Here is a 24,777-nt window from a genome sequence, read left to right on the forward strand (position 1 = left end):
AGGACTGGTCTCAAAATTACAGTGCCTTGGGGGAAAATCCTCCCAGGCTAAACTTCCGTCAACCAATAACATTAATTAACAACTTTCCTATAACCGGCCTCCAGCTCCGTCACTCCGCCTGTAGAGTGTAGTGGGGTAGGGGGGGGGGGGAGTGGGGAGGGGAAGAAAAAAGGGGGAGGGAGGTATGGGGGGGGGGGGGTGGAGGGAGAACTGGGCAGGAGAGGGAAAGGGTAGAGAGGTGGCACTCAGGGATTAGAAACATAGCAATAAATGTAACCCGGCAAAGTAGGGTAGAGGACGCCCTGGACCATAACATTGATGTTATATTGGGCCTGGGAAGGGGCAGAGGGTAAGATCCAGGAATGTTCCGGGTTTTAGTCCAAACCATATGCCCTCGTCCGGTTCTTCAGATTTTTGAAAGTAATAGACGTATGAGTTCAGTTACTGTATGCTGCGAAGACATATATGTGCAGGTGGAGTAACAAAGTTTTTGTGACGTCTATGTCCTCTGAGACAACTGAGGATTTTCCCAAGAGCGAGGGAGAGGGGGGGGGGGGGGAGAGATGTGTATAAGATGGGGAGGATCTTCACGTTCGGGTGAACGTAAAGGCATAGCGGTGTTTGGCTGTGGTTTCTGTGGTTATTGTGTTCCAGGAAATGGAGAAGCGGTAATTCAGGGAACTCTATCTGTTATATCAGCAGCGGCGGTATGGGCTAGCTCTTTCAGATAGGCTGCAGCGTCACGGGAGTTGGTGAATTCCTTGAAGGATGAACCATCATATATTCGAAGTTTGGCAGGGTAGAGGAGACCAAATTTCCGGCCTTCAGCTGCTAGCTGCGAACATATCGGCGAGAAGGCTTTGCGGGCTTTGGATAACTCTGCCGAGTAATCCTGAAAGATGTGAAGTTTATGGCCTTCCCACGTTAGGTCTTTCACTCTTCTAGATGCTGACCATATTTCCACTTTGTGGAGGTAATTCAAGCACTTGAATAGCACTACTCTGGGGCGTGGTCTGGAAGGGGTGGGTGGTGGGCCCACTCTGTGTGCTCTTTCTACCACCAAATCTTTACAAGCTGCGTCGATCTGAAGTATATTGGGTAGGGTGTTTCTTATGAAATTATCAAGCGACGGGCCTTTCAGTGATTCAGGCAGGCCCACCAGTCTTATGTTGTTCCTGCGAGAACGGTTTTCCAGGTCCTCTACTTTGTTCCATAGCTGATAGTTATCAGTGGTCAGCCGTTTTATGTCCCTTTGAACATCAGACATATCATGAGTGATGGCCCCCAGTTGTTGTTCATTAACAGTAACTCTATGTGACAGTTGCTGGATTTGCTGAGTAATGTCTGCAACTGCTTTAGTGAGTAATGGCGTCATTGCTGCATGAATGGCTTCTACCACTTCCCTGTAGGTTACAGGGGCTTCTGAGCCGTGATTTACTTGGCTCCTGGGGTCCCACTCTCCACCAGCAGCCTTTTTTTGAGCTGGGAGTTCTCTCTCTCCATGGTCTGCGGGCGTCATATCCCCCGCCGTCCTCCTCCTCTCAGCGCGTGTTTGCTGGGGTGGCTGGGACGCATAGTGCGCCGGCTGAGATGTCTGCTGCGGGCTGCGCTCCATGCTGCGGATGATAGCGCGGGTCCTAAGGTGAGTGCAGGGGGAGATTGCGAGGCTCTTGGAGCCGATTAACTGTGTCTTTGAGGCGGCGTGAGACGGAGCGGGGAGAAGGAGCTCCTTACTCCATAACGCCGGAACCGGAAGTGTCCAATGAGGCCTTTAAGATGTCCAATCACTTATTGGTATTGGTTCATCACAAAACTTGAAGTGGGAAAAGAAAAATAGTTCCGGAATATTACCCAGGTTTTTCATGTTGGTTGCCCTTGTTGGCCAATATGCAGTTCGTCTTGAATAGTCCACAGAAGGCGAATAGCACTTTGCTGGCAAAAGTGCAGACGGCAGGGTCCTGTGCTGTCAATAAGATGCCGGCCCGGATCCAAGGTGATGAGATGGCTCAACGCGTTTTGGCACCCAAATAGCACCTTCCTCAGGAGAAGTGTGTACAGGGGATGTCCAGGGGGTTAAAGCATGAAGACTTCAGTGTTTCCTGAGCATTACCTCAAAAATGGTCACAATTACAATGATACAATTATATACAGAATATAAACATGCTGTATATAATTTTTATCAACAGAAGCTGATTGTGCATCTGTGTGTGAACGGCTACAGTGACTTGCATTGTCGCCAATCCGTTCCACGGAGCGGTGCAGGCCAGAGGTGTGCAGTGGGCGGGACTGGTGTCACCCATGGGAACGCCCAACGTCTCATGGGCGTCCCCATGAAAACTCTGGGTGTTCCCATGGGAATGCAGGCTGGATGAGGTGTGCCATGGGTGGGTCGGTTGATGTCACATGAGGTCAGCCGCCTACCCTGTGTTTTGACCGGAAGCCCGCAAATATAAGTCAGTTTCCACTGACTTATATTTGCAAGCCCTGGAGAAATCATTTGATGGTTGCGTCCATCGATTGATCTCTCCACCAGCGGGCACATGCGAGGGGATGTGTCTTCGGTATACATCCCCTTGCATGGTTTCGAGGGGAAGCGGCAGTGGGGGTTGTGTGTTCGATGGGGAGGTACGGTATAGATGGTAGACACTCTCCATGTTGACATACAGTATGTGTTAATCTTTTATTTATCCTGAAGGTTCAGCCTGGACAGCTACCATATGGTGCAGGCTGTGATATACGCCATAGAGGAGATCAACAGGGATCCTTCTATTCTCCCAAACATAACATTAGGCTTCCAGATATATGACACCTGTAATATACCACATTATGAGTTACAAGGAGCGTTACACTTCCTGACTGACTTCACCACCGTCACCACCAACAGCCGGTGTAGTTCTCGGCCAACTTTCTCTGCCGTTATTGGATCCATGATTTCTACAAACTCAATCATCTTGGCTCATGTTCTGGGGACTTTCAGATACCCACAGGTAAGACGTTTGAAGGACCTTTTTAAATAACCACAAAATGTGCCTTCCTATTAATATAAACAGCATACTTAATTAGATTGTTAGACTGTTGGATTTGATTAGATTTAATTAGATTGTTAAGACTGTTGGGTTTGATTTTAGTAAATCAAAATAATCCTCAGGGCCCGATTTGTGGGATGATGCACTTGAGGGTATAACTGCCTCTTTTTCTGCAACTCTATCTGTGTTTTTATGCCTACTGAGACTCCCACTGGTAGCGGCGATATTCCATTGTGGCGCACACTAAGAGGAACCGTTGATGCACCATTGGTTACAACTTTGGCTCCCAGCACTGTGGTCATGTGTTAAACTCCCTATATGGCCCAGTGTGGAGTTTATATATACTTTCCGTGATTCAGTGGGTTTCCTCTGGGTACTCTGATTTCCTCCCATGTTCCAAAAATATTCTAGTAGGTTAATTGGCTCCCAACAAAATTAACCATAGCGTAAAAGTGTGTGCGTGTACATGTGGTAGGGAGTATAGAGTGTAAGCTCCGTTGGGGCAGGCACTGATGTGAATGGCCAAATACACAAGTACAAATAGTACAAGTGAGCCAGTCCAAATACTGTATATTGATTGTCATAAAGGGGTGGAAACTATAATAGTGGTCTACTTTCCAAAGAACCATATGGTATTCTCTGTGTAGTGGTCAGTACCAGTGTGAGGTGATACCTTCTTTTCTGGATACAGCATAAAGTAAAGGTGACTCAGTGTTTCTTACTGCAGATTGATATGCTACTGTCCCTCACGTGCCAATTAGAATTGGTGAGTGTGTACAGAAGGTGAACACCCAATATACTGTAGTTTGCAGAAGGGTAATAAAGTAGGTGCAGGCTATCTCTCTGTGTAGTATGCAGTGGTTGGAAGATATCAACTATAATCCCAGACAATGGGGAGAAGGAAGAGGAAAAGAGGAGTTGGAAGGGAAATGTGAGGGTTCCCTGCTAGTCATGTACCACTGGAGATTAATAGTTTAGGCTGCCATTTTTCAGTCTAGTGTTTGCTGCCATTCCCCACTGTGTGGATATTTTCATTATTGACGGCCGTTTTGCCGTGAACGTCCTCAGTGTATGTCTCTCTGTCACTGTTTCTATTTGGTGAAACCAAATCAACCAATCACATTGCTTCGTAACTAGTGAGCGGGTTCAGACTTTTACAGTTATGTACTAAAAACGACCAATGTGAGAAGGTGCCAATGATGTCAGCTACCAGGGATTTGGATGCTTACATCCTTTCTTTTGAAAAAAACTACCTGGAGAATGTTTCGGCTGATGGAATTTTGGGCACAGAAGTTGGCACCTTATCTAAGTGACGAGAGCCAGAGAGTCTGTGTAGACCTGGAGGAGGTGCAGACCACCACTTACCACCAGGTACTGTAAAGGATGAACCTTTAGCCTACTGTGTTATTGCTGGACCAGTAACATTTGGCCAACCTTGGTACTTCTTTAACTCATGTGATGCTAAAGAAAAAATAATCACATTTTTCAGACATAGTAAAAATCTTAAAAAAAAAAAAAAAAAAAAAAACCTGAGGTTGGATAAATAGAGTAGAGCTTCTTAAATGTCCAAAATGTAAAAATCTGTTCACCAGAATTTCTAGATGTTGGTGATACTGTACATTTTAATCTCCAGACCCATAATAAGTTGGCTTCCGTGATCAACCGGTTTCGGACACTTCAACCAATGGTCATAACTTTATTGATAGTTCCAAATCTGCTGCAGTGACAAAAGCCCACTCAAAACCCCTCCATCCCAAGTGTTTTGAGGGCAGAGATCCAGGGCATGTCCAGGCTGAACGCCCTCATTCATACCCAACTCTTCAATGAACTTTTCAAACCTTCGGGAAACATGAACTCAGTTCTATTTGGATTACCATTATGGAATAGTAGCAGACTAATGGTTTCATATGAAGCCACCTGACACCTGATAGCACTAGTGGGGGAATTGTGGAGGGGGAATGTTTGTCTCCAGATAACTGTATTAAGTTGACCACACTGCTCATAATAGTATTGGATATTTTATGTGCTAGTACAGCATCTCTTAACTAAAGACTGAGGTTTTTATTATTATTATTATTATTATTATAATTAATAATAATAATAATAATAATAATTAATGGTACTTGTTTCCTAGCACGGCCACACCGATTTACCTCGGGGTGGTCGTGTCGGAAAAATCGCGTCGATCGCATCGCATGCGATTTGGTCGCATGCGATGAAATCGACGCGACCGACCCGATTTTTTTATTGAATCAAATGTGAATTGGGTCCCTGGGACCCGATTTTACATTGGATTCAATGTAAAATATTCCCTAGACCCCCAAAATTTAAAACGTAAACCCCACCCCACGATAGACGCCAACCCGAAGCGTGGCGAGCACAGCGAGCCCGCGAGGGGCGGCGGTGCGCATCCTCCGACCTTTTCATTCCCCTACTATCCACGTCGGCGTGGAGTTGAGAATATATAGTGTGGCGAGCGCAGCGAGCCACCGAGCCCGAAGCGTGGCGAGTGCAGTGCGCCCCGCGAGGGGACGCGTATACCTGTGAAGTTATACGCGTCCGCTCGCCACGCTTCGGGCTCGGTGGCTCGCTGCGCTCGCCACACTATATATTCTCAACTTCACCCCGACGTGGATAGTAGGGGAATGAAATGGTCGGAGGACGCGCACCGCCGCCCCTCGCGTGCTCGCTGCGCTCGCTGCGCTCGCTGCGCTCGCCACGCTTCGGGTTGGCGTCTATCATGGGGTAACGACTGGGCCATCTCATCTTGTGCCATTATAATGGCACAAGACCGACGCGATGCTCACGATTTCAATGTTAAAAAATATTTTAACATTGAAGCCTATGGCAAAATCGGGGGCATTGCGTCGGTCGCGTCGGGAACAACGTTAATGGTCCCGACCGACGCGATGCCCCCGATTTTTTACCTTAGCCGTCAAAATGGACCTGATTTCAAAGGAAATCGGGTCCATCGTTGGGATCGTGTACCTTAACTTAAAGGTACATGATCCCAACGATTGTGGCCGTGCTAGGAAACAAGTACCTAATTAATTTATGTAAAGTTCTTCCTCCATTAGGACTCAGGGTGCTTGGATTAGGTGGTTTAAGTTTGATGACACCCAGATGGGTGGATTCCCAGAAAAGTACTTTAACAAATACCGTATTTGCCGGCGTATGAGATGACTGGGCTTATAAGACGACCCCTAACATTAGCCAAGAACTGTGTCATTAAGTTCACAGAATTTTTTTAGGTGCTTCATGCAAATTGCATATTACATGGCATACAGTGCTGCAGAGAGATCCTGAAAAAAAATAGGATTGCAAAATTAACTCTGTGTCTAGCCATCAGAAGATCATTTAACACATGAATCATTAAAATGGTAAGATGAGCCAAATGTCAAATAACACTATGTATCATCATCTGTTCTCCAGACTGGGAATCTTCCTTGCATGTGGTTGAGGCAGTTTTGGCCTCTCTGAGAGTTAATGGGTTACTCAGAAAAGTATGCCATAGCTATGATAGAAGCCAAGCACTTGGGGTACATAGTAGTTCACAGTCGAATACAGACACAGCTCGGCCAAGACCCACAGTCACAAAGTTACAAACATTCTTTAGTCTAGTAAGGTACAGGTTATTCATAGAATAATATAGCCACTCTTATTATGGAATTGTTAAAGACTGGTCCAGATCGATTGGCTTGGATTGAAAAGTAGACCTTTGTATAGTCCTCTGCTGAACCGTGGTTGGCGTGTGACAAAAAAGTTGAAAATGTCTAACCAGCATTAAGGGTCACAAGAAAGTACTGTATGTTTTTTTTTGTTTGGAATGTAACAATATATTTATAGTTTGGTAAATGTTCTTTTAATGAACTTAATAACATTATGACTTGTTATCTTTACTTTCAGGTCAGCCCATACTCAAGTGTTCCTCTGCTAAGTAACCGAGACATGTTTCCATCTTTCTTCAGGACTATGCCAAATGATAAATCCCTATGTATGGGAATAGCTCAGCTTGTTTTGAGCTTTGGTTGGACCTGGATTGGTCTTGTGGCTACAGACAATGATTACGGTCTTCTGGGACTTCAACTAATAAAACAAGAGATAATTAAGGCTGGGGCATGTGTAGCTTTTACTGAATATATTCGTATAGCACAACTAAATCGCAATGCTCCACATATAGTGAGGGTTATTAAGGAGTCAACAGCTAAGGTGGTCATTGTCTTCTCTATTGATTTTGAATTTGTTTATGTTGCGAATGAAATGTTGAAACAGAACATCACAGGGAGGATTTTTATTGGAAATGGAGGTTGGGCCAGGACCCCATTACTATCAACAAGAAATTATTTTAACATTTTTTCTGGTGCTCTTGGTTTAGCTGCTAAGGATTATGTGGTTCAAGGATTAAGTCAGTATCTCAGCAAGCTACGTCCTTCTCAGTCTATGGAGGAGACCTGGGAGAACTTGTACTGGGAGAAAGTTTTCAGCTGCAAATTTCTTTATGGTAAAAACCTTACTGGTTCTTTGGAGGGCCCAGTAAAAGCATGTACAGGAGAGGAGCGGTTGGATGATGTCGGGAACAGCTTTAGCTACAGCACAAGCCTAAAATATTCCTATTACCCTTATTCATCTGCGATGGTTTTGGCTAAAGCTTTGGATGATCTGAGAAGCTGCAGGTCAGGTGATGGGCCATTTCCCCATGGAACCTGTGCAGACATTTTTAATTTCAAACCATGGAAGGTAACATACTATTTAAGATTTAGGAGTCAAATGTATTTCTATTTTATATAAATACTATAGGGTAACTACAATTAGGTGCAAGTTGCTAGTTTATTTATGGAACTGAAAGGCTTCACATGATTGCAGGCACCCAAGAATTCCTCAATCCAATTAAAAAGGTCTGTTTGCAGAACTCACAGCAGGGTGTGCTGCTTCTCTACAATATATGATTTGTGAGAACATGACAAACGGGGTGGGGGGACAGTATTCCAGTAACCCTTTCTGTACCTTGTTCCTTGGGTCTCGACACCGTATTCTTCACCGCTGTCAACTCTGCAGTGTAGACAAGTACCTGTACCTTCAAGATGATGAGTTGGATCAGTGACTTCTCCTTATGGGAGTCTGTGGCAGAAAGGATGGACACCCCAAGCAGCACACTCCACACATAGGGCAGTATTCAATGAGAAAGTTCTCCGTGCATGGAGAGCGTTTTATTTCGCTCTCCATGCACTCTCCGTGTTTTAGTGGAGATTCTCCATGTTCCGGAGCCTCCTGCTCCCACTATTCAATGTGGCTGATGCTCGCCGCCACTCGCAGCGAGTCTTAACCCCTGCAGCGGACGAGCGTCCACAGCAGGGAGCTTTCAGGGAGCCGGGGGACGGAAGCAGCCAGAGAGATTAAAGTCTCCCTGGCTGCTCCAGAGGAATGTGGAGGGGAGGTGGGCTCCCCTGGACCCAGGCAGCACAGGCTGCCCCCCCCCTATAGCCAGCGGGGGACCCAGTATTCACTGCACCCGATCGTGCATATTAACGATCGGGTGCAGTGAATATATGAATATCTAATGAGCGGCTCGAGCGCTCCGGCCCCCTGCTGGCTGCACTGTGTAAAAAAAAAAAAAAAAAAAATAATTTTTTTAAATTAAATATATATTCATGTGCTATAAGCACATGAATAAAAATAACATGCCCCTTCACAGAAAAAAAAAACCTGATTTTTTGACACCAAAATTAAAAAAAAACCCTTTTAGTTTAAAAGTTCACATTCCAGATCTCCATCAAAAGATGGAGAATTGCTACACGGAGAGAGACGGAGAGAGACGGAGAAAATCACTTAGAAAGACGGAGAATATTTCACATTGAATAGGGTTGCTCGCTTTTGGAGAGCAAAATGCTCCGTCCAAGGCGAACAAAGCTAAAATTCTCCATAAAAAACGGAGAACTTTTCTCATTGAATACTGCCCATAGAGATCGCAACAACATTTATTATGCAGGAAACCACTAGTCACCTCTGCAAACCAAATATTGTTAAGGTCAATTATATGCAATAATCATCAACACAATGCACGGTTATTATTTTGGACTCAATAACAATAACTGCAAAGGCACATAAATCCTACTATAAAACACTGGCACAAAGCACATATAATGGTAAACATTCAAATATAGACAATACAATTCAATATATTAAGGCAAGTAACACTGTCTCTAAAAGGCGATAATATCGGAATTGTCCGCAAGGTGACGCTACCTCAGCCATGTGTTAGTTAATGTCTTCCAGATGAAACCGTGAATTGAAGCAAAAAGGTGCACGGCATTTGTAATCCAAACAGGTATATTAGAAGAATAGGAACTTGTAGTGGTTATTTGTAAAGCCCAGCATAGTCTTCCAATGGAGGGTGCTGTGACTATACAAAACCTCCATGAACAGTCTCTGTCTCTCTCTGTCTGTCCTGCAGCCTTCTGTGCTCACAGGCCTTTGTAGTGGGAGGGGATTAAGTGTCCCTTTCAAGGCCCAATGTGAGGAATTAAACTTGTTAAGTTTGCACTGTGTGGCCTGGGCTGAGCTTTCTGTGGCTGCTTCACATGTAGGGACAAGAAGGGGGCAGTGCTGCCTGATATGCACTGTCTGGGCTTCAGGGGTACTGTGGGGTGCCTTCAGAAGGATACTGGGGCAGTCTCTCAGGGCAGATTGTGAAGGGCTTGATGGGCTGGCAAGGGCTGTGTGTTATTGGGGTACCTGTACTAACTGCTACAGTTGCTGGCTCCTGCCAGTCACTTCTCTCACTTGTGGCTCCTTCTCCCACAGGCACACACTCTGTCTGCAGCTGCTGTCTCTGTCCTCCATAGCATGCCAAGCTGTGTCCTCTCCACATGTGGTCCTGTCCTCACTTGCCACACTGCTTCTCACTCTGCTGCAGCCATGTCATGCTGCTGCTGCTCTCCTCTGGGCGGTATTCAATGTGAATACCTGCGAGGTGCAGCGAATCCTTTTTTGGATTCGCTGCACATTCGCCACGTTCCGGAGCCTCACCGGCTCCGGTATTCAACGAGTCAGGGGCAGCGAGCCCCTGACTGGCGAATATGAGCTCCTGCGGTGATTGCCGCAGGGAGCCTGAGGACGGTGCCAGGCAGAGAGATGGTAGTCTCTCTGGGCGGTATTCAATGAGAATACCTGCGAGGTGCAGCGAATCCTTTTTAGGATTCGCTGCACATTCGCCACGTTCCGGAGTCTCGCCGGATCCGGTATTCAACTGGCGAATATGAGCTCCTGCGGCGATTGCCGCAGGGAGCCTCAGGACGGTGCCAGGCAGAGAGATGGAAGTCTCTCTGCCTGGCCCAGAGCGTTTGTGGGGGTTAGGTGGGCTCCCCGGGTGGCAGGCAGCACAGGCTGCCCCCCGGGGGTGCCAGCAGGGGAGCGTATATCCACTACACACGATCGTAACGATCGGGTGCAGTGAATATATGAATATGTAATGAGCGGCTCGGCTCCGGCGCCCCCTGCTGGCTGCTGTGTAAAAAAAAAAAATATATATATATTTTTTAAAATTAAATATATATTCATGTGCTTACAGCACATGAATAAAAGTAGCATGCCCCTCCTCAGAATAAAATTCTTGATTTTTTGACACCAAATGTAAAAAACAAAACACTTTATTTTAAAAGTTCACATTCCACTTCTCCATAAAAAGATAGCGATTGCTACTCGGTGAATCATGGTGAAAAAAACCTTCAAATGTATTCGCCATGTGGTCATTGAATAGGGTGATTCACCGGTTTAGTCAGAAATTCGCCAAACAGCACAAATTCGCCATAAAAACATGGCGAATCAGGCTCATTGAATACCGCCCTCTGTCTCAACTCAACCTTCACCTCTCAGACCTCTGCCCAATAGCAGCACAGCTCTGTTTCCCTCTCTTTCAGGGATTCTGTCAACTCGCCTGGGTCCTAGTGCTCTACAGATGCTCTCTCTTTTGGCTGCTCCTGTTACCAGACCACCAGGAAGGGCAATTAACCCCTGCAGCCCCAGTCCATAGGGGCTCCATAAGAAGCATTTGGCTGCAGTCCCAGTTTAAGCACACAAACAGGGGTAGCTCAAGACTGGGGTACCACAAGAAGTGCATGAAAAAATGGGGAGACCCCAAGAAAAGTGACAACTTTGTAAACAGAACAATAATAATAATAATAATAATTATTATTATTATTATTATTATTATTATTATTATTATTATTATTATTATATCAAGCAAGGCTAATAGACCATCCCAGCTGCCTGAAAAAAAAAAAAAAATAATAATAATAATAATAATATTAATAATATTGTTGCAAATATATAGGGGATATATCCAACTAGCAGAAGTTTTTTTACCACTGCTAATGGATTCAAAGGGAGTTTTCCTATTAGCCCAAATAGCCTACACTTCAGTGCCCATTTAATCCGCAATAAGCATAGCGAAACTGGATTTTCGCGGGACCTTTACACATGAAAAATTACAAGCTACGATAGGGGTGTTAAACAAATATTGAAATCTTCCACTCTTTGTGGCAGTGGTGCTTAAAATTGGAGAATTGTTCTAAGGAGTACCCAGGAATTGTATTCAATTATACGAGCAATTTCAAATCTGTAGGATGAAATGAGGGTCAGAGGACAAACCTGGTCAATACAAATGACCAGGTAGATGGAATTCTGGATGATGTAGGTGATGAGCCTAATGCTCTAGTGTTTTCCTGCATTCTGAAGGAAACTTTTATTTTCTGGTGACTATAAATCTCATTATACAACAACCTCTAGAATAAAGTAAGGTACTTGTGTATTATCACGGCGCCCCCGATTTTTAGTCGCGCGATTTTTAATCGCATCGCATGCCATACACCCGATGCACTGCGATGCGATGCAATTTAATCCCCCTATGCGATTTTAAATTGTATAAGCACCCTAATGGGTGCTTACAATGTTAAGTGCACCCCCCGCCACCCCCCAGTATAAACGTGAACCCAAAGCGTGGCTAGCGCAGCGAGCCCACGAGGGGTGGCGGTACGTGTCCTCCGACCTTTTCATACCCCCACTATCCACGTCGGCGTTGAGTTGATTTTATAAAGTGTGGCGAGCGCAGCGAGCCACCGAGCCCGAAGTGTGGCGAATGCAGCGTGCCCCGCGAAGGGACGCGTATACCTGTGAAGTTATGCACGTCCCCTCGCAGGGCATGCTGCGCTCGCCACGCTTCGGGCTCGGTGGCTCGCTGCGCTCGCCACACTTCACGCCACACAGCAACATCTGAATAACAATAATCATCGTCATCATCGTCATCATCATCATCTTTTTATACATAACCAATATTTGTGGACAAAGAAATATATTTAATACATTATTTTGCTAGTGACAACAAATAATACCCATCTTCTCCCACTCTCAATAGCTCACACACTATATAAAGGATGTCAGACTCACACTTAATGGTGGTATTAACATTTACTTTGATAAGAATGGAGACCCACCTGCAGTCTACAGTATTGTGAACTGGCAACGGGGTCCAGAAGGGACTTTAGAGCAAATTCAGATTGGCAATTATAATACTGTTGCACTTTCTGATGAAGCTCTGAACATCAACTCAAGTCTGTTGCTGTGGTCAATGGGGGATCAGCAGGTGAGGCTACAGGTGGAACTCTGGTTCCTGCACATCTGTATAGCTCTTTGTACTGTATGTTATCTTCTAGCCTTCTATGTAAATGTAACTGAATACATGTGAATCAAGCGGGATGCAGTGTAAATCTCGGCGGTCGGGATCCCGACGTTCAGAATCCCGATGCTGGAATCCCGATCGCCGAAATCCCAACACTTTCTCCCTCCGTGGGTGTCCACGACACCCCCAGAGGGAGAATAAATTAGTGTGCCGAGCCTAGCGTGGCACCGTGCCCGCTGCGTGGCGAGCGTAGCGAGCCTGCAAGGGGGGCGATCCACGTCCCCCCCTTGTCGGGAATTCGGCGATCGGGATTCCAGCATCGGGATTCTGAACGCCGGGATCCCGACCGCCGGGATTTAATACTGAATTCGAATCAAGCAGCTAATCAGGTCTTCTATATAAAAAGTCACAAACATTCAAAAGTTTACAAGTCAATGCTTAGTCAGCACTCACTTACAAGCCAATTATACTGCTTTCACATTGCAGAAATGGGTAATGACAAGGTATTTTTAAATGGGACTTTAAAACGGGACTGAGCCTTGAGACCTTTCACATTGCAGGTGAAAACCGTTTTAAAAATCATTTAATACCATTCAAACATTCAACCCGTTTAACCCCAAGGGACACGTTTCAAGCCAATGAAATAGAGCTGTTCAAACTGCCAAAAAAAGCCTTTAAAACGTGTAGGAATCTGCTTTTTAACCGTGTTGAAATACCGGTTAACTTTAACCGGTAAATCAACTCTGGCACTTTCACATTGCAGCCTTAAACGTTTTAAAATGAAAAAAAAACGGCAATATACCGTTTTAAAAGTGCGATGGGAAAGGGGTATTAGCGTACCAGTATATTTTGGAATGTGGAGGAAAACAATGTACTTATTGGAAACTGCCACAAGCACATGGAGATTATTTATTTATTTATTTATGATTTATTTATTTACAGTTTCTTATATAGCGCATACATATTCCGCAGCGCTTTACAGAGAATATTTGAACATTCACATCAGTCCGTGTTGCCCATTATCCATTTGTATTCTCAATGTTCACTTTAGAACATTTAGTTCCTAGTATAGACACCAACACACAAAAATGGAATATGACTTAGCCAGCGCTTAGAGTTTCAGTCAGTACCAAGGTTCCTTCAATATGGCATTTATGGAAATGAGAAAGAAATTGTACACCAATAGTGAAGTACGTTTTTTTTTTTCAAAAAAAAAAACAAGACACTTTAATACAATTTTCTAAAATACACAATCTTCTAAAAACACACTTGCAGTGTTAAAGGTAGCACTATACAAAGTGAATACGTTTTCAAATCAATCCTTAAATGAATCTTAAATGAATCCTTAAATGAATGGAGGCTGGTAATTACCGGATCCTATGGAACTGACAGTCAAGCAGTTCCAAAATCGCATGAGATTTCCCACATCAATGTAAATGCTGCTGAGCACTTCTGTGTGGATCCCCTCCTGTCCTCCAGATTCTCAAGTGGCTTCTGTGCAGGTCACCAATGTGTTTCTTACTTTACAGGACTTATGCTGTAAAGCACATGGATACTGTATTGTTAGATTGCTTTCTTCCTCTAATGCAAAAAGAGAACAAAAACACTTACTGGATTCATTCCATGTGGCCTTCTATGCAAACTTGTCTGCCTAGATTATGTGGACCATTTCCCTTGTACAATTACAAAATGTGCCCTGTCCTTAGGTTGTACAAGGAGGTACAGTAGCTTCTTAAACAGTTTTATCTTAACCTTTTGCAGACCAATTTTTTTTTTTGCAATTCAAACAGTCTGGTTTAAATGTTTAAATTAGATGTAAGTTTTAAAAAAAATGATATTAAAAAATGGTCTACATTGAATGTTGAATGATATTAATGTTCTTATTTTAAAGTGACTCCCCATTGGATCTGCTACTAGCACTGACAAGATGTACTTAAAAGGGTTAAACTAATACAGATATATTGGAGCATGCAGGTCCTTTTTCTTAATTATTATTATTAGGTAAAAAATCTTCATATTACCCAAGAAAATATTTTTACAAACTATCTCTATGAAACAATGTAATGTATTAAAAAACATTCATAAATTAATAGTATATGTCACTGTATCCCCAGATCCCACAGTCAGTCTGCAGTGAGAGTTGTCCTCCAGGATACAGGAAGGCTGCTAGGTCAGGGCACCCCGTCTGCTGCTTTGATTGTGTCCAATGTCTACAAGGAGAAATATCTAACCAGACAGGTAAGTACTGTACATAACGTACTGATATCATCAGAGACACTGGACCTGAGAAACTGTAGTCTATTTAATAAAATATTTAACTATATTCAAAATTGTCGGAGATTCATGATGATGACTTTGATCACACTAGAGTCCCCGTTCAACTTTTCAACTAGTATGAAGTACAATATTCCTATATGACCATTTAATCTGGTTGTTTTTATTATTAATAACTAAATACCAACAATAAGGGGACCTTATTTGAAGATCATACACCTCCAACTTATTTATACATAAATTAAATAATCTCTCTTGTAAATTTTTATTCTGTAAAAGAATTCTGTATAGGAATATGCTTTATTGTTTAATTACTTTAAATATCTTTATTTGCCTCAAAATGCAGCATTAGAAAAATAAATATGAATACAGTATTTGATTTGTGAGCTGAAGAACACAGACTCAGGAATTACATTTTATGTTTTAATATAGAAAAATATCCACAAATGGTTACATATAACAAACAGATATAAAACATTGTCATAAAAAGCAAATACTGTAGATTTGAAAAAAATTATCTTATTAAATGAAAGTATACAAATTACAAAGATTATTACACTTACATAGACTTGTTTCGGCTGGCACGGTTTTCTATAAAGAGATGATCAAACCTCAGTAGTCAATTCCCCACCTAGGATAATATAAAGACCTGCGTGTCTAACTTGGTTCAGCACAAGGTTCATAAAATGTTATTGAAATTGAATGCTAATCATTTCTGACCTTACAGTATGTGGGCCATACATCAAACCAACTTTCCTCCAACCATTCAACTGATCAATCATCCAACTTGTCTGTCCAACTAAAATGCTGCCCCACATAACCAACCTTTTCATAAGACCATTAAAGTAGCCAATTTCTCTCCAACTTGTGATGTCACAGATGAAAGCGGACAGTGTTTGCCTACTTCTGCATGTTTTCATTTATTTAAAACCAGCTGAGGTACCCGGAATTGTCTGGGTTTGATTGTGCAATTAGTATTTCTTGAACTTTATCCTTCTGTTGCTTTAATCCTAACCATATACCATGCCCATGGTGTGCCGGCATTCACTTGTCCGTGGTGGGCCTCCAGGTCTGAGCGCAGTTTTTTTCTTAAACCCCATGTCCTCTAACCCCATTACGTTATGCAAATTTTTCCACATCTTGCATCCCTGACCCACTTTGTAGTGTGCGAACCCCTTTTTGGGCCCCTGGCAGTATCAGGATTGCAGCTGAGATAGTGGCTGTGAACCTAATGTGGACCAAATCAATGTCCTCTACCCCCCCCCCCCCCATGTTATGCAACTTTGCCATATCTTGCTTCCTCCTTGACCCACTTTGTGGATTGGCCGGACCATTTTTGGGCCCCCGGGACTCCCTCGAGTGGGTGTCTTACCCCTACATTATTTTTTACAGTATGTAAGTCATATGTGTACAAAGTTTGATGTAAATTGCTCCCGGCAATCTAGATTTATGCTGGAACATACACACACACATACAAAGACACATACATCCATATTTATATATAATGATGTACTGTATGTTTATTAAAAAATGTGAGTGTTAGTATGTGCAGTTATTTATTTAAACTGATAACAGTTAATCACTAATATTTTATCCAAAAATGCCCCCAAATGCTAATCCAAGGCAATAGATTTTGGGAAAGTTAGTGAGTGTAGGGCCCCTGTGATTTATTTTTAAACAATGTCTAAAAACAATTCTAGGTACAGCTGCACACAGTTTTTGAATGAATTAAGCAGGGAGGATGTTTCAAGCATCTTAGAGAACCAACCTTAGATCTTCTGTGAATGTAGGCTCAAATCCTTCAGTCTTCATGTCGTCCCATATCAAGTCAATGATGATGAGATCAGGGCCATGTCATCACTTCTGGAACTCCTTATTTTTCTTTACACTTTCTCAATGACATTGGCTGTATTTTTGGGGTTGTTGTTCTGCTGCAGAATAATTTGAAGCCAAACAGATGCAACCCTGATGGCATTGCATGATTGAAAAGTGTCTGTATTTTTCAGCATACCCCATTGCTCCATTATAGGGAGGGTGGGCATAATAAAACTCCACCTTCCAGGCAAAGATTTCACAGCAGAATAGGGTTTTAAATTGTGCTCTTCAATTGTAGACTGTAGATGTAATGGTTGGACAAAGAAAAAAATGAAATACACCTCATGCTTACGGCCTTCGATATCTGAAGATGTCCACCAGTGCCACTTGCTAAGAACTGGCAGAAACTAGTAGGACCCCGGTACACCCATCCACTGTTCATCTTCATGGAAAATTGTGACCATAAAAATGCATACCTTCAACATAAAAACAAGGCCAAGCATGTTAACTATGGAAACTTAGTAATTGGGGTGCAAAAAAATAGCAGAAGAGGCACTGGACTGAAGTCAACATTTCATATATTTGTCTGCAAAAGAATGCAATAAATATATACACTTTGGTGTGATTGTAAACAAATGCAGTTTGTTTGCCAGAAGGGCTGGTGGGGGTTTCTTGCAAGTTGAGGACTGCATTTCAGAATATGGATTTGGGGATCTGGCCAGGATTATTGGTGTCCTCAATGTTGAGAAATCCAGGCACTTATCCATTATGCAATGCCATCAGGATGTCATCTTATTGGCTTCAAATTTATTCTGAAACAGGACAACGACCCCAAAAATACAGCCAATGTCATTGAAGAATACAGCCAATGTCATTGATGAATACAGCCAATGTCATTGAGAAAGTGTAAAGAAGAACAAGGAGTCCTGGAAGTGATTATATGCCCATACAGGACCCTGATCTCACCATCATTGAGTCTGTCTGGGACTAGATGAAGACAGAAGGATTGGAGCAGGCCTACATTCACAGAAGATCTGAGGTTGGTTCTCCAAAATGTTTGAAACATCCTCCCTGCTGAATTCCTTCAAAAACTGTGAGCAGGTGTACCTAGAAGAATTGTTTTAAGACATTGTTTAAATATAAATCACAGGGGATCTGCACTCACTGTAGGACCAATTTAGACCTGCTTGCAGTGGACCAAATTTGTGCCCATCCCTAATGGTGCCTGGAAGGTGGGGTTTTATTATGACAGCCCACCCTCCCTCTAATGGAACAATGGGGGATCTTACCTTGATCCAAGGGGAGACCACATTCAACCTGAAAATATGTAATTTATTGAGGTCAGGGGTCTGTTCCATGCTCTTTGTTCCTGAATCCACTGGCTCAGCTACACAAGATGGGGGTGGTAGAGTGATGCTAGCTGCTGATGTCTCAGTGCGTGGGTCTCATGGAGATGAACAGTGATGGCTTTACAGGGGAAGGTCTGGGACAGAGTACAAGTAAGTATTGCTGTCTAAATGCCAAACAGTACAGTTTTATGGTGGTGCAAAGTGCCAGATGTCCAGGGACTGGAAGGAGGTGGCTGCATGGTGGGAGTGTGGCACTAGTTGCTGCTACCTCAATGCCAGCAGTATGGTAATGGGTATTTTGAGGTGCACTGTGCTGGCAATACTGAATAGGGAGGGAGAGGGTTTCATGGTTCTCACTGCTCTGGGGGTGAGAGGTAGGCAACGTCTTTCTTTTTTTCTGGTATAACGGATTGACGGCGTCTAGATTAACAATCATGTGGTCGACCACTATTGTTCAAACGCGTCTAGTTAGATGCTTAAAAATAGTCAACAGCATCTAGATCAACAGTAACAAAAGTTAAAAACAAGCGTTAGATCAACGGGAACCAGATAGACAGTTATGGGGTCGATACGAGTTTGGTGGTCCCTTAGCCAGGATGCAGTTAGACAGCAGCAGGAGCATTGGTTCTCTAAGAGGCTGTTGTGTGCTGAGGATCATGTAATATTTGACATGCTGAAGAAAGGTCACTGCTGGCTAGAAATATATGGTTTTGGCAGTATTTTGGCATGTGGGGGTAAATGACTGATTATCGTTTGCTCCCTCGCACTGGCCGATTATTCCAAACATCTTGCATAGGTGTCCTGATAAAAAAAGGGTACTTGTTTCCTAGCAAGGCCACAATCGTGGGGATCATGTACCTTTAAGTTAAGGTACACGATCCCCACGATGGACCCGATTTACTTTGAAATCAGGTCCATTTTGCCGGCAAAGGTACAAAATCGGGGGCATCGCGTCGGTCGGAACCATTAACATTAGTCCCGACGTGACCGACGCGATGCCCCCGATTTTGCCATAGGCTTTAATGTTAAAATATTTTTTAACATTGAAATCGTGAGCATCGCATCGGTCTTGTGCCATTATAATGGCACAAGATGAGATGGACTTGATTAAGTCCATCTCACATTGAAAAAAATGTGAAAAATGTGAAATGGGCCAATATGACCCATTTCACATTATATATGGCCCCGTCATCACCCCACGATAGACGCCAACCCGAAGCGTGGCGAGCGTAGCGAGCCCGCGAGGGGCGGCGGTGCGCGTCCTCCGACCTTTTCATTCCCCTACTATCCACGTCGGCGTGGAGTTGAGAATATATAGTGTGGCGAGCGCAGCGAGCCAACGAGCCCGAAGCGTGGCAAGCGCAGCGAGCCCCGCGAGGGGACGTGTATACCTGTGAAGTTATACGCGTCCGCTCGCCACGCTTCGGGCTCGGTGGCTCGCTGCGCTCGCCACACTATATATTCTCAACTCCACGCCGACGTGGATAGTAAGGGAATGAAAAGGTCGGAGGACGCGCACCGCCGCCCCTCGCGGGCTCGCTGCGCTCGCCACGCTTCGGGTTGGCGTCTATCATGGGGTGGGGTTTACGTGGTCAAATTTGGGGGTCTAGGGAATATTTTACATTGAATCCAATGTAAAATCGGGTCCCAGGGACCCGATTTACATTTGATTCAATCAAAAAATGTGGTCGGTCGCGTCGATCGCATCGCATGCGACCAAATCGCATGCGATGCGATCGACGAGATTTTTCCGACACGACCACCCCGATGTAAATCGGTGCGGCCGTGCTAGGAAACAAGTACCAAAAAAAGTTTGGCCAAAATTAGCTGGCAAAGAAGTCACAATACCGCTTAGAGTATTCTTAGCCACCCCAGGTTTAATTATTTAATTAAGCAACTCTAGCTTAGTTTGCTTGATTAGCTTTATACATAGGTGCATTGGAACAGCATAAAATTGCATTGGGCAATGTGACTTTTATATCTAAGTGTTTCAGAATGGGTAGAAAATCAATTTAATAAACTCAGTCTACTTTTCAACATTAATGACATGTAGATGTGTAACAGTACAATATATTTTCTGTTACAGATTCAATTACCTGCATCAGGTGTCCTTGGGATCAGTGGCCAAATCCAGAAAAATCCAGATGTCTCCAAAAATCCATTGAGTTTCTTTCCTATGAAGACACATTGGGAGGAACTTTAGCTGCAATCAGCATAATATCCTCACTTATTCCTGTGGTTATTTTGAGGCTTTTCATCCGGCACAGACAGACTCCTATAGTGAAAGCCAATAATTACTCTCTAAGTTGTCTTCTGCTGATGTCCTTGTGTCTCTGCTTCCTGTGCTCTTTAGTATTTATAGGTTACCCCCACCACCAGTCGTGTCTCCTGCGTCAGGTACTGTTTGGTCTGATCTTCACTTTGTGCGTCTCAAGTATCTTGGCTAAGACTATCCTGGTGGTGTTTGCTTTTATGGCCACTAGACCAGGCAGCAATCTGAGGAGATGGATGCGCCCCCAAGTGTCCTACATGATTATTATCATCTGCTTCCTGTTACAGCTCATCTTGTGCATCACTTGGTTGTCCCTAGCTTCTCCATTCCCACAATATAACACTGATGTTAAACATGATAACATTATTGTTGAGTGTAATGAGGGCTCCACCATTGCCTTCTGGACCATGTTGGGTTATCTGTTTCTTCTGGCCACCATTAGTTTTATTGTAGCTTTCCTGGCTCGGAGACTCCCTGACAGATTCAATGAGGCCCAGTTTATTACGTTCAGCATGCTGGCCTTCCTCAGTGTCTGGGTCTCCTTTATCCCGGCCTCCCTCAGTGCTCAGGGCAAGTACACCGTGGCCATGGAGATATTTGCCATCTTGGCTTCCAGCTGGGCTCTGCTGGTCTGTATGTTCCTGCCTAAATGTTTCATCATAGTGTTCAGGCCAGATAACAACAGTCAACTTCTCATCATGAAAATTAAAGCTTAAGATAAGATCAACATCGATAAACAGAATAAAGCTCAATAAATCTGTAATACTGAACATATCACATTGGTCATGCTGCACAATTATTATAATTTATTTACTATTATGGAACAATTTTAGAGCAGTGCATGTTGAGATAATAAGACCACTAGAACCATGCATAAAGGGATCTGCACCTATCCCAAGTCATCATTCTCTTAGAGGGCTTAATGCTCACATGTACTTAGATGGCTACAAAATAGTAGCAGTTTGTTACCTCTGGATATTCTGGACTAGTGAAACATTTGTTGATAGTAGCTGAAAGATAGTAAGGAAGCACTAGAAGTATATTGCATACAGTCTAAGTACAAAAATAGGCAGTGTTGGTGGAAAAATCTAATGATGACATGTTTAGGCCAAGACAAGCAGAGGTCAGATGCAAACTGAGGGGAGATGTATTATAATGGCATGTGTCATGTCACTTTAGCACTTCCAAGCAGGAATGTACACCAACAATATTCAATATTACCACCTTGGAAAGACAACTCCCCTTGCTACAATCCCTTCTTGAGCACCCCGCACATTAACTAAGTGCTGATGCGCTGGCTCTCTCTGCCATGCCGGCACTACTGAACATGTGCAAGGGGAGCAAGGAATCACAAGAAGAAGAAAATATAGAGAACCTGTCAATACTGGCCAGGGGATCTTGTGGGTCCACTGTCAGGCTACTAAAGTTTCCCCACTCTTGCTAGCTTCTCTCATTAATTTCCATTTCTCATTAATTAAGGAGGCATCAGAGAAGAATAATTTGCATGGGAGCCAGAGACAGGACCTGCACACTAGCATAGACAACAGATTTGTAATGTACAGTATACTGTGTTTGACTGTCTGAGTTCCCAGTAAGCACATTGCTTCTCCTGTCTACCTCCACATACCTTCCTCCAGAGAGCTGGGCTTGGGTTCTAAGTGATAGATAAGTATTTACAGGCAGATCGAGTGATATTTTTATGCACCTGGGTATCCCCTCTAAGGGGTTTTAGATCTGGATTTACCTTCTTGTTTGGTTCTGACAAACTACGGTCACATGTTTTGGTTTTGAATCACCTTTAGACCATTTCACCTGGAGGTGACCTGATTCCTGACAAGGGTTGAAACGTATTAATTTATTCATGAATTGTGTTAATTAATTTAGAATAAAATGAAAGTTTACTTTAACTGAATTCTGATATAACATACAGTAGGTCCTTATTATAAGACCTCAACATCAAAGGACAAGACTGCAGAATAGCCATTCAACTGGACTTAAGGTTCACTTAGATCAGAAGTTTAAAACACTCAACATGTACACTACATAATCTATGTGTTGTGCTGGATGGTAACCTGACACTTAAATAGGAGTACCATCCACAATCAAATCATGATTCTTTTTTTCTGAGGAACATAGCCAGAATTAAGCACTTAATTGTATCTTAAGATTTGCCTAAAGCAGCTTCTTGTTTCATACTGTCCCCCTCAATTACTATGATGTATAGAGGGAGGACTTTTAGCAGTACCTAGAATCTCCTGGACTTCATATGGGAGAAGGAGGTGGGGGGTTTCCAATATTTTGTCCATTTGTCTCTTACACAATGGAACTCGCTTCCCAGTACAGATAGGGAGGCCCCCACTGTACAATCCGTTAGAAACAGACTCAAGACTTTCCTGCTTACTCAAGTACCTTAAGTATATTCATGCTTGAGTAGATTATCTGTACTTCATTGTTTTAGTAAGTAAGTGAGTTTTATTTATATAGCGCACTTTTCCAACAGGACTTATGGCCTTTTACAGACATCAAAACAATGCACATTGGACTTGGGTAATACAGCAATAGATAAGTCACATAGACATAAGAGAAAATCTTCAGAGCACAGTAGCAAAATGCAGGATTAGTGCAGGCATTTTGGATAATAACTTCCATGAGTTGTGTATATACACAAGGTACAGGTAATGCAGCCATCTTGAGCACACTGCATAGGGGTACCCTGGGTGGAACATGTTAACCCTAGGAGAAATTACACAAAATGGGGTGATTTGTACTGTATTTTTCTAATTATAGATGTTAAGCACTTATTGTAGAAAGATAAATATATAAATAAAATTATTATTCTTATCATCATCCTCATCTCATAGTCTGTTTTGATGCCATAAAAATATACAATGTTAATAGCCAAGGATTCCTGACAAGGGTTGAAAAAAGTATTACTTTGTTGACTTATTCAAATGATTAATTTAGAAAAAATAATATTAAAATATTCTGCAGCCATAAAGAGAAATGGCCATAAGAGTACAACGTTAATAGCCAAGGATTCCTGACAAGGGTTGAAAATTAATAATAATTTATTGATTAATTTACTTGTTTTCATTTAGACTATGAAAAAAAAAAATCTCTGACTGTAATGGTGGCACTTAATGAACATTAGTTTTTATAGTACGGTACCTTGACAACAACGTACATGTTTTTTTAACTGCAGTAAGTAACGGTGACACCTACTGAATGTTGTATTTTAAGTACAGTGAGTGAACCTTTCCTGAACATACTTTTTTTTTATAATTATGATTTTCCTAACACTGGAAGCCCTTCACTGATGATGACAATGATGATAACAGACACTGACACAGTCACAGGAGGTGCTGCAGAAATATACAAAAGGTTACAGACAAAATGGTTTTGTACAGATAAAAAGCACTGAACCATAAAACAAATTAAGTGGAATATTAAATAAAATAGAACCATCACTTGCAAAGAGTCCTTGCATTATTTTTAATAGTTCTTTGAATTTTTCATTTATTTTCATAATATTTTAATATTCCCGGTCCCATTGTAGAACTCAGATTTGAGATTGCTACCACCAATGTACACTATTTGTATGCATAAAACATATGTGTATCCCCTCTAAGGGGTTTTAGATCTGGATTTACCTTCTTATTTGCTTGATAAAAAGCAAAGATCATACACATTTCTGCAAGCCTGGGAGTTTCTCAGTATATCCCATTAATATCATACACAAGTGGTCAGAAATGGGAATATCATACACACAACAGGGATGGTATATGGTCGACACACCTAAGGTCCACATGCATTGGGTCAATATGGGATTAGGTCAACACCTTAGAAGGTCAACATGGGGTTAGTTTCACAAGGTCATTAGGTCAACACGAGCGCTAGATCGACAATTAAATAGTGTGCAATACAGTGTCCATGTCCACCGAGAGCACTCTCAGCCAGTCAACGGCCAGCCTATCTTTTGAATTTTCAAATTCTGCTGTCACTGTCCGTTCACTCAGCACTTCCCGGACTGCCCGCTCTGCCGCTGCACCCACAGACACTGGGCACTTCACGCTGCCAAGACTCCACACTGCCCAGGTACCACCTGCCTCCCCCTGTATCCGTCCTGGGCTGAGACTGACCTTAGGAGTCGTCACCCAGCATGGCTACTGCTATGGAGCGTCCCTCGAGCTGGCCCTGAGGACAGGCAGGGTCATCGGGTCTGTAAAAAAGAAAAAGAAGGATGTAACAGCGCTAATCACCGGATGATATTGATTAATACAATGTATTATTAACAGTAAAATGATAGATTAAAAATGTATATTCAATACATGAGATAAAAATTTAAAATTAAAATGTTATGAATCACAG

At 42.9% G+C, this 24,777-nt stretch overlaps 1 protein-coding gene across 1 annotated transcript; it reads left to right on the forward strand.

The window, feature by feature from the left end:
* Positions 1 to 1,622: 1,622 nt before the first annotated feature.
* Positions 1,623 to 21,125, forward strand: LOC146073350 (extracellular calcium-sensing receptor-like). The gene is made up of 6 exons (XM_083180526.1): positions 1,623 to 1,642; positions 2,696 to 2,987; positions 6,933 to 7,301; positions 12,436 to 12,663; positions 14,814 to 14,937; positions 20,224 to 21,125. Exons 1-6 carry the CDS (start codon positions 1,623 to 1,625, stop codon positions 21,123 to 21,125), a joined length of 1,935 nt encoding a protein of 644 aa, XP_083036652.1.
* Positions 21,126 to 24,777: the final 3,652 nt, after the last annotated feature.

The sequence above is a fragment of the Crinia signifera genome, chromosome 4 (genome assembly GCF_055691185.1).
Source record: "Crinia signifera chromosome 4, ASM5569118v1, whole genome shotgun sequence".
NCBI lineage: Eukaryota > Metazoa > Chordata > Amphibia > Anura > Myobatrachidae > Crinia > Crinia signifera.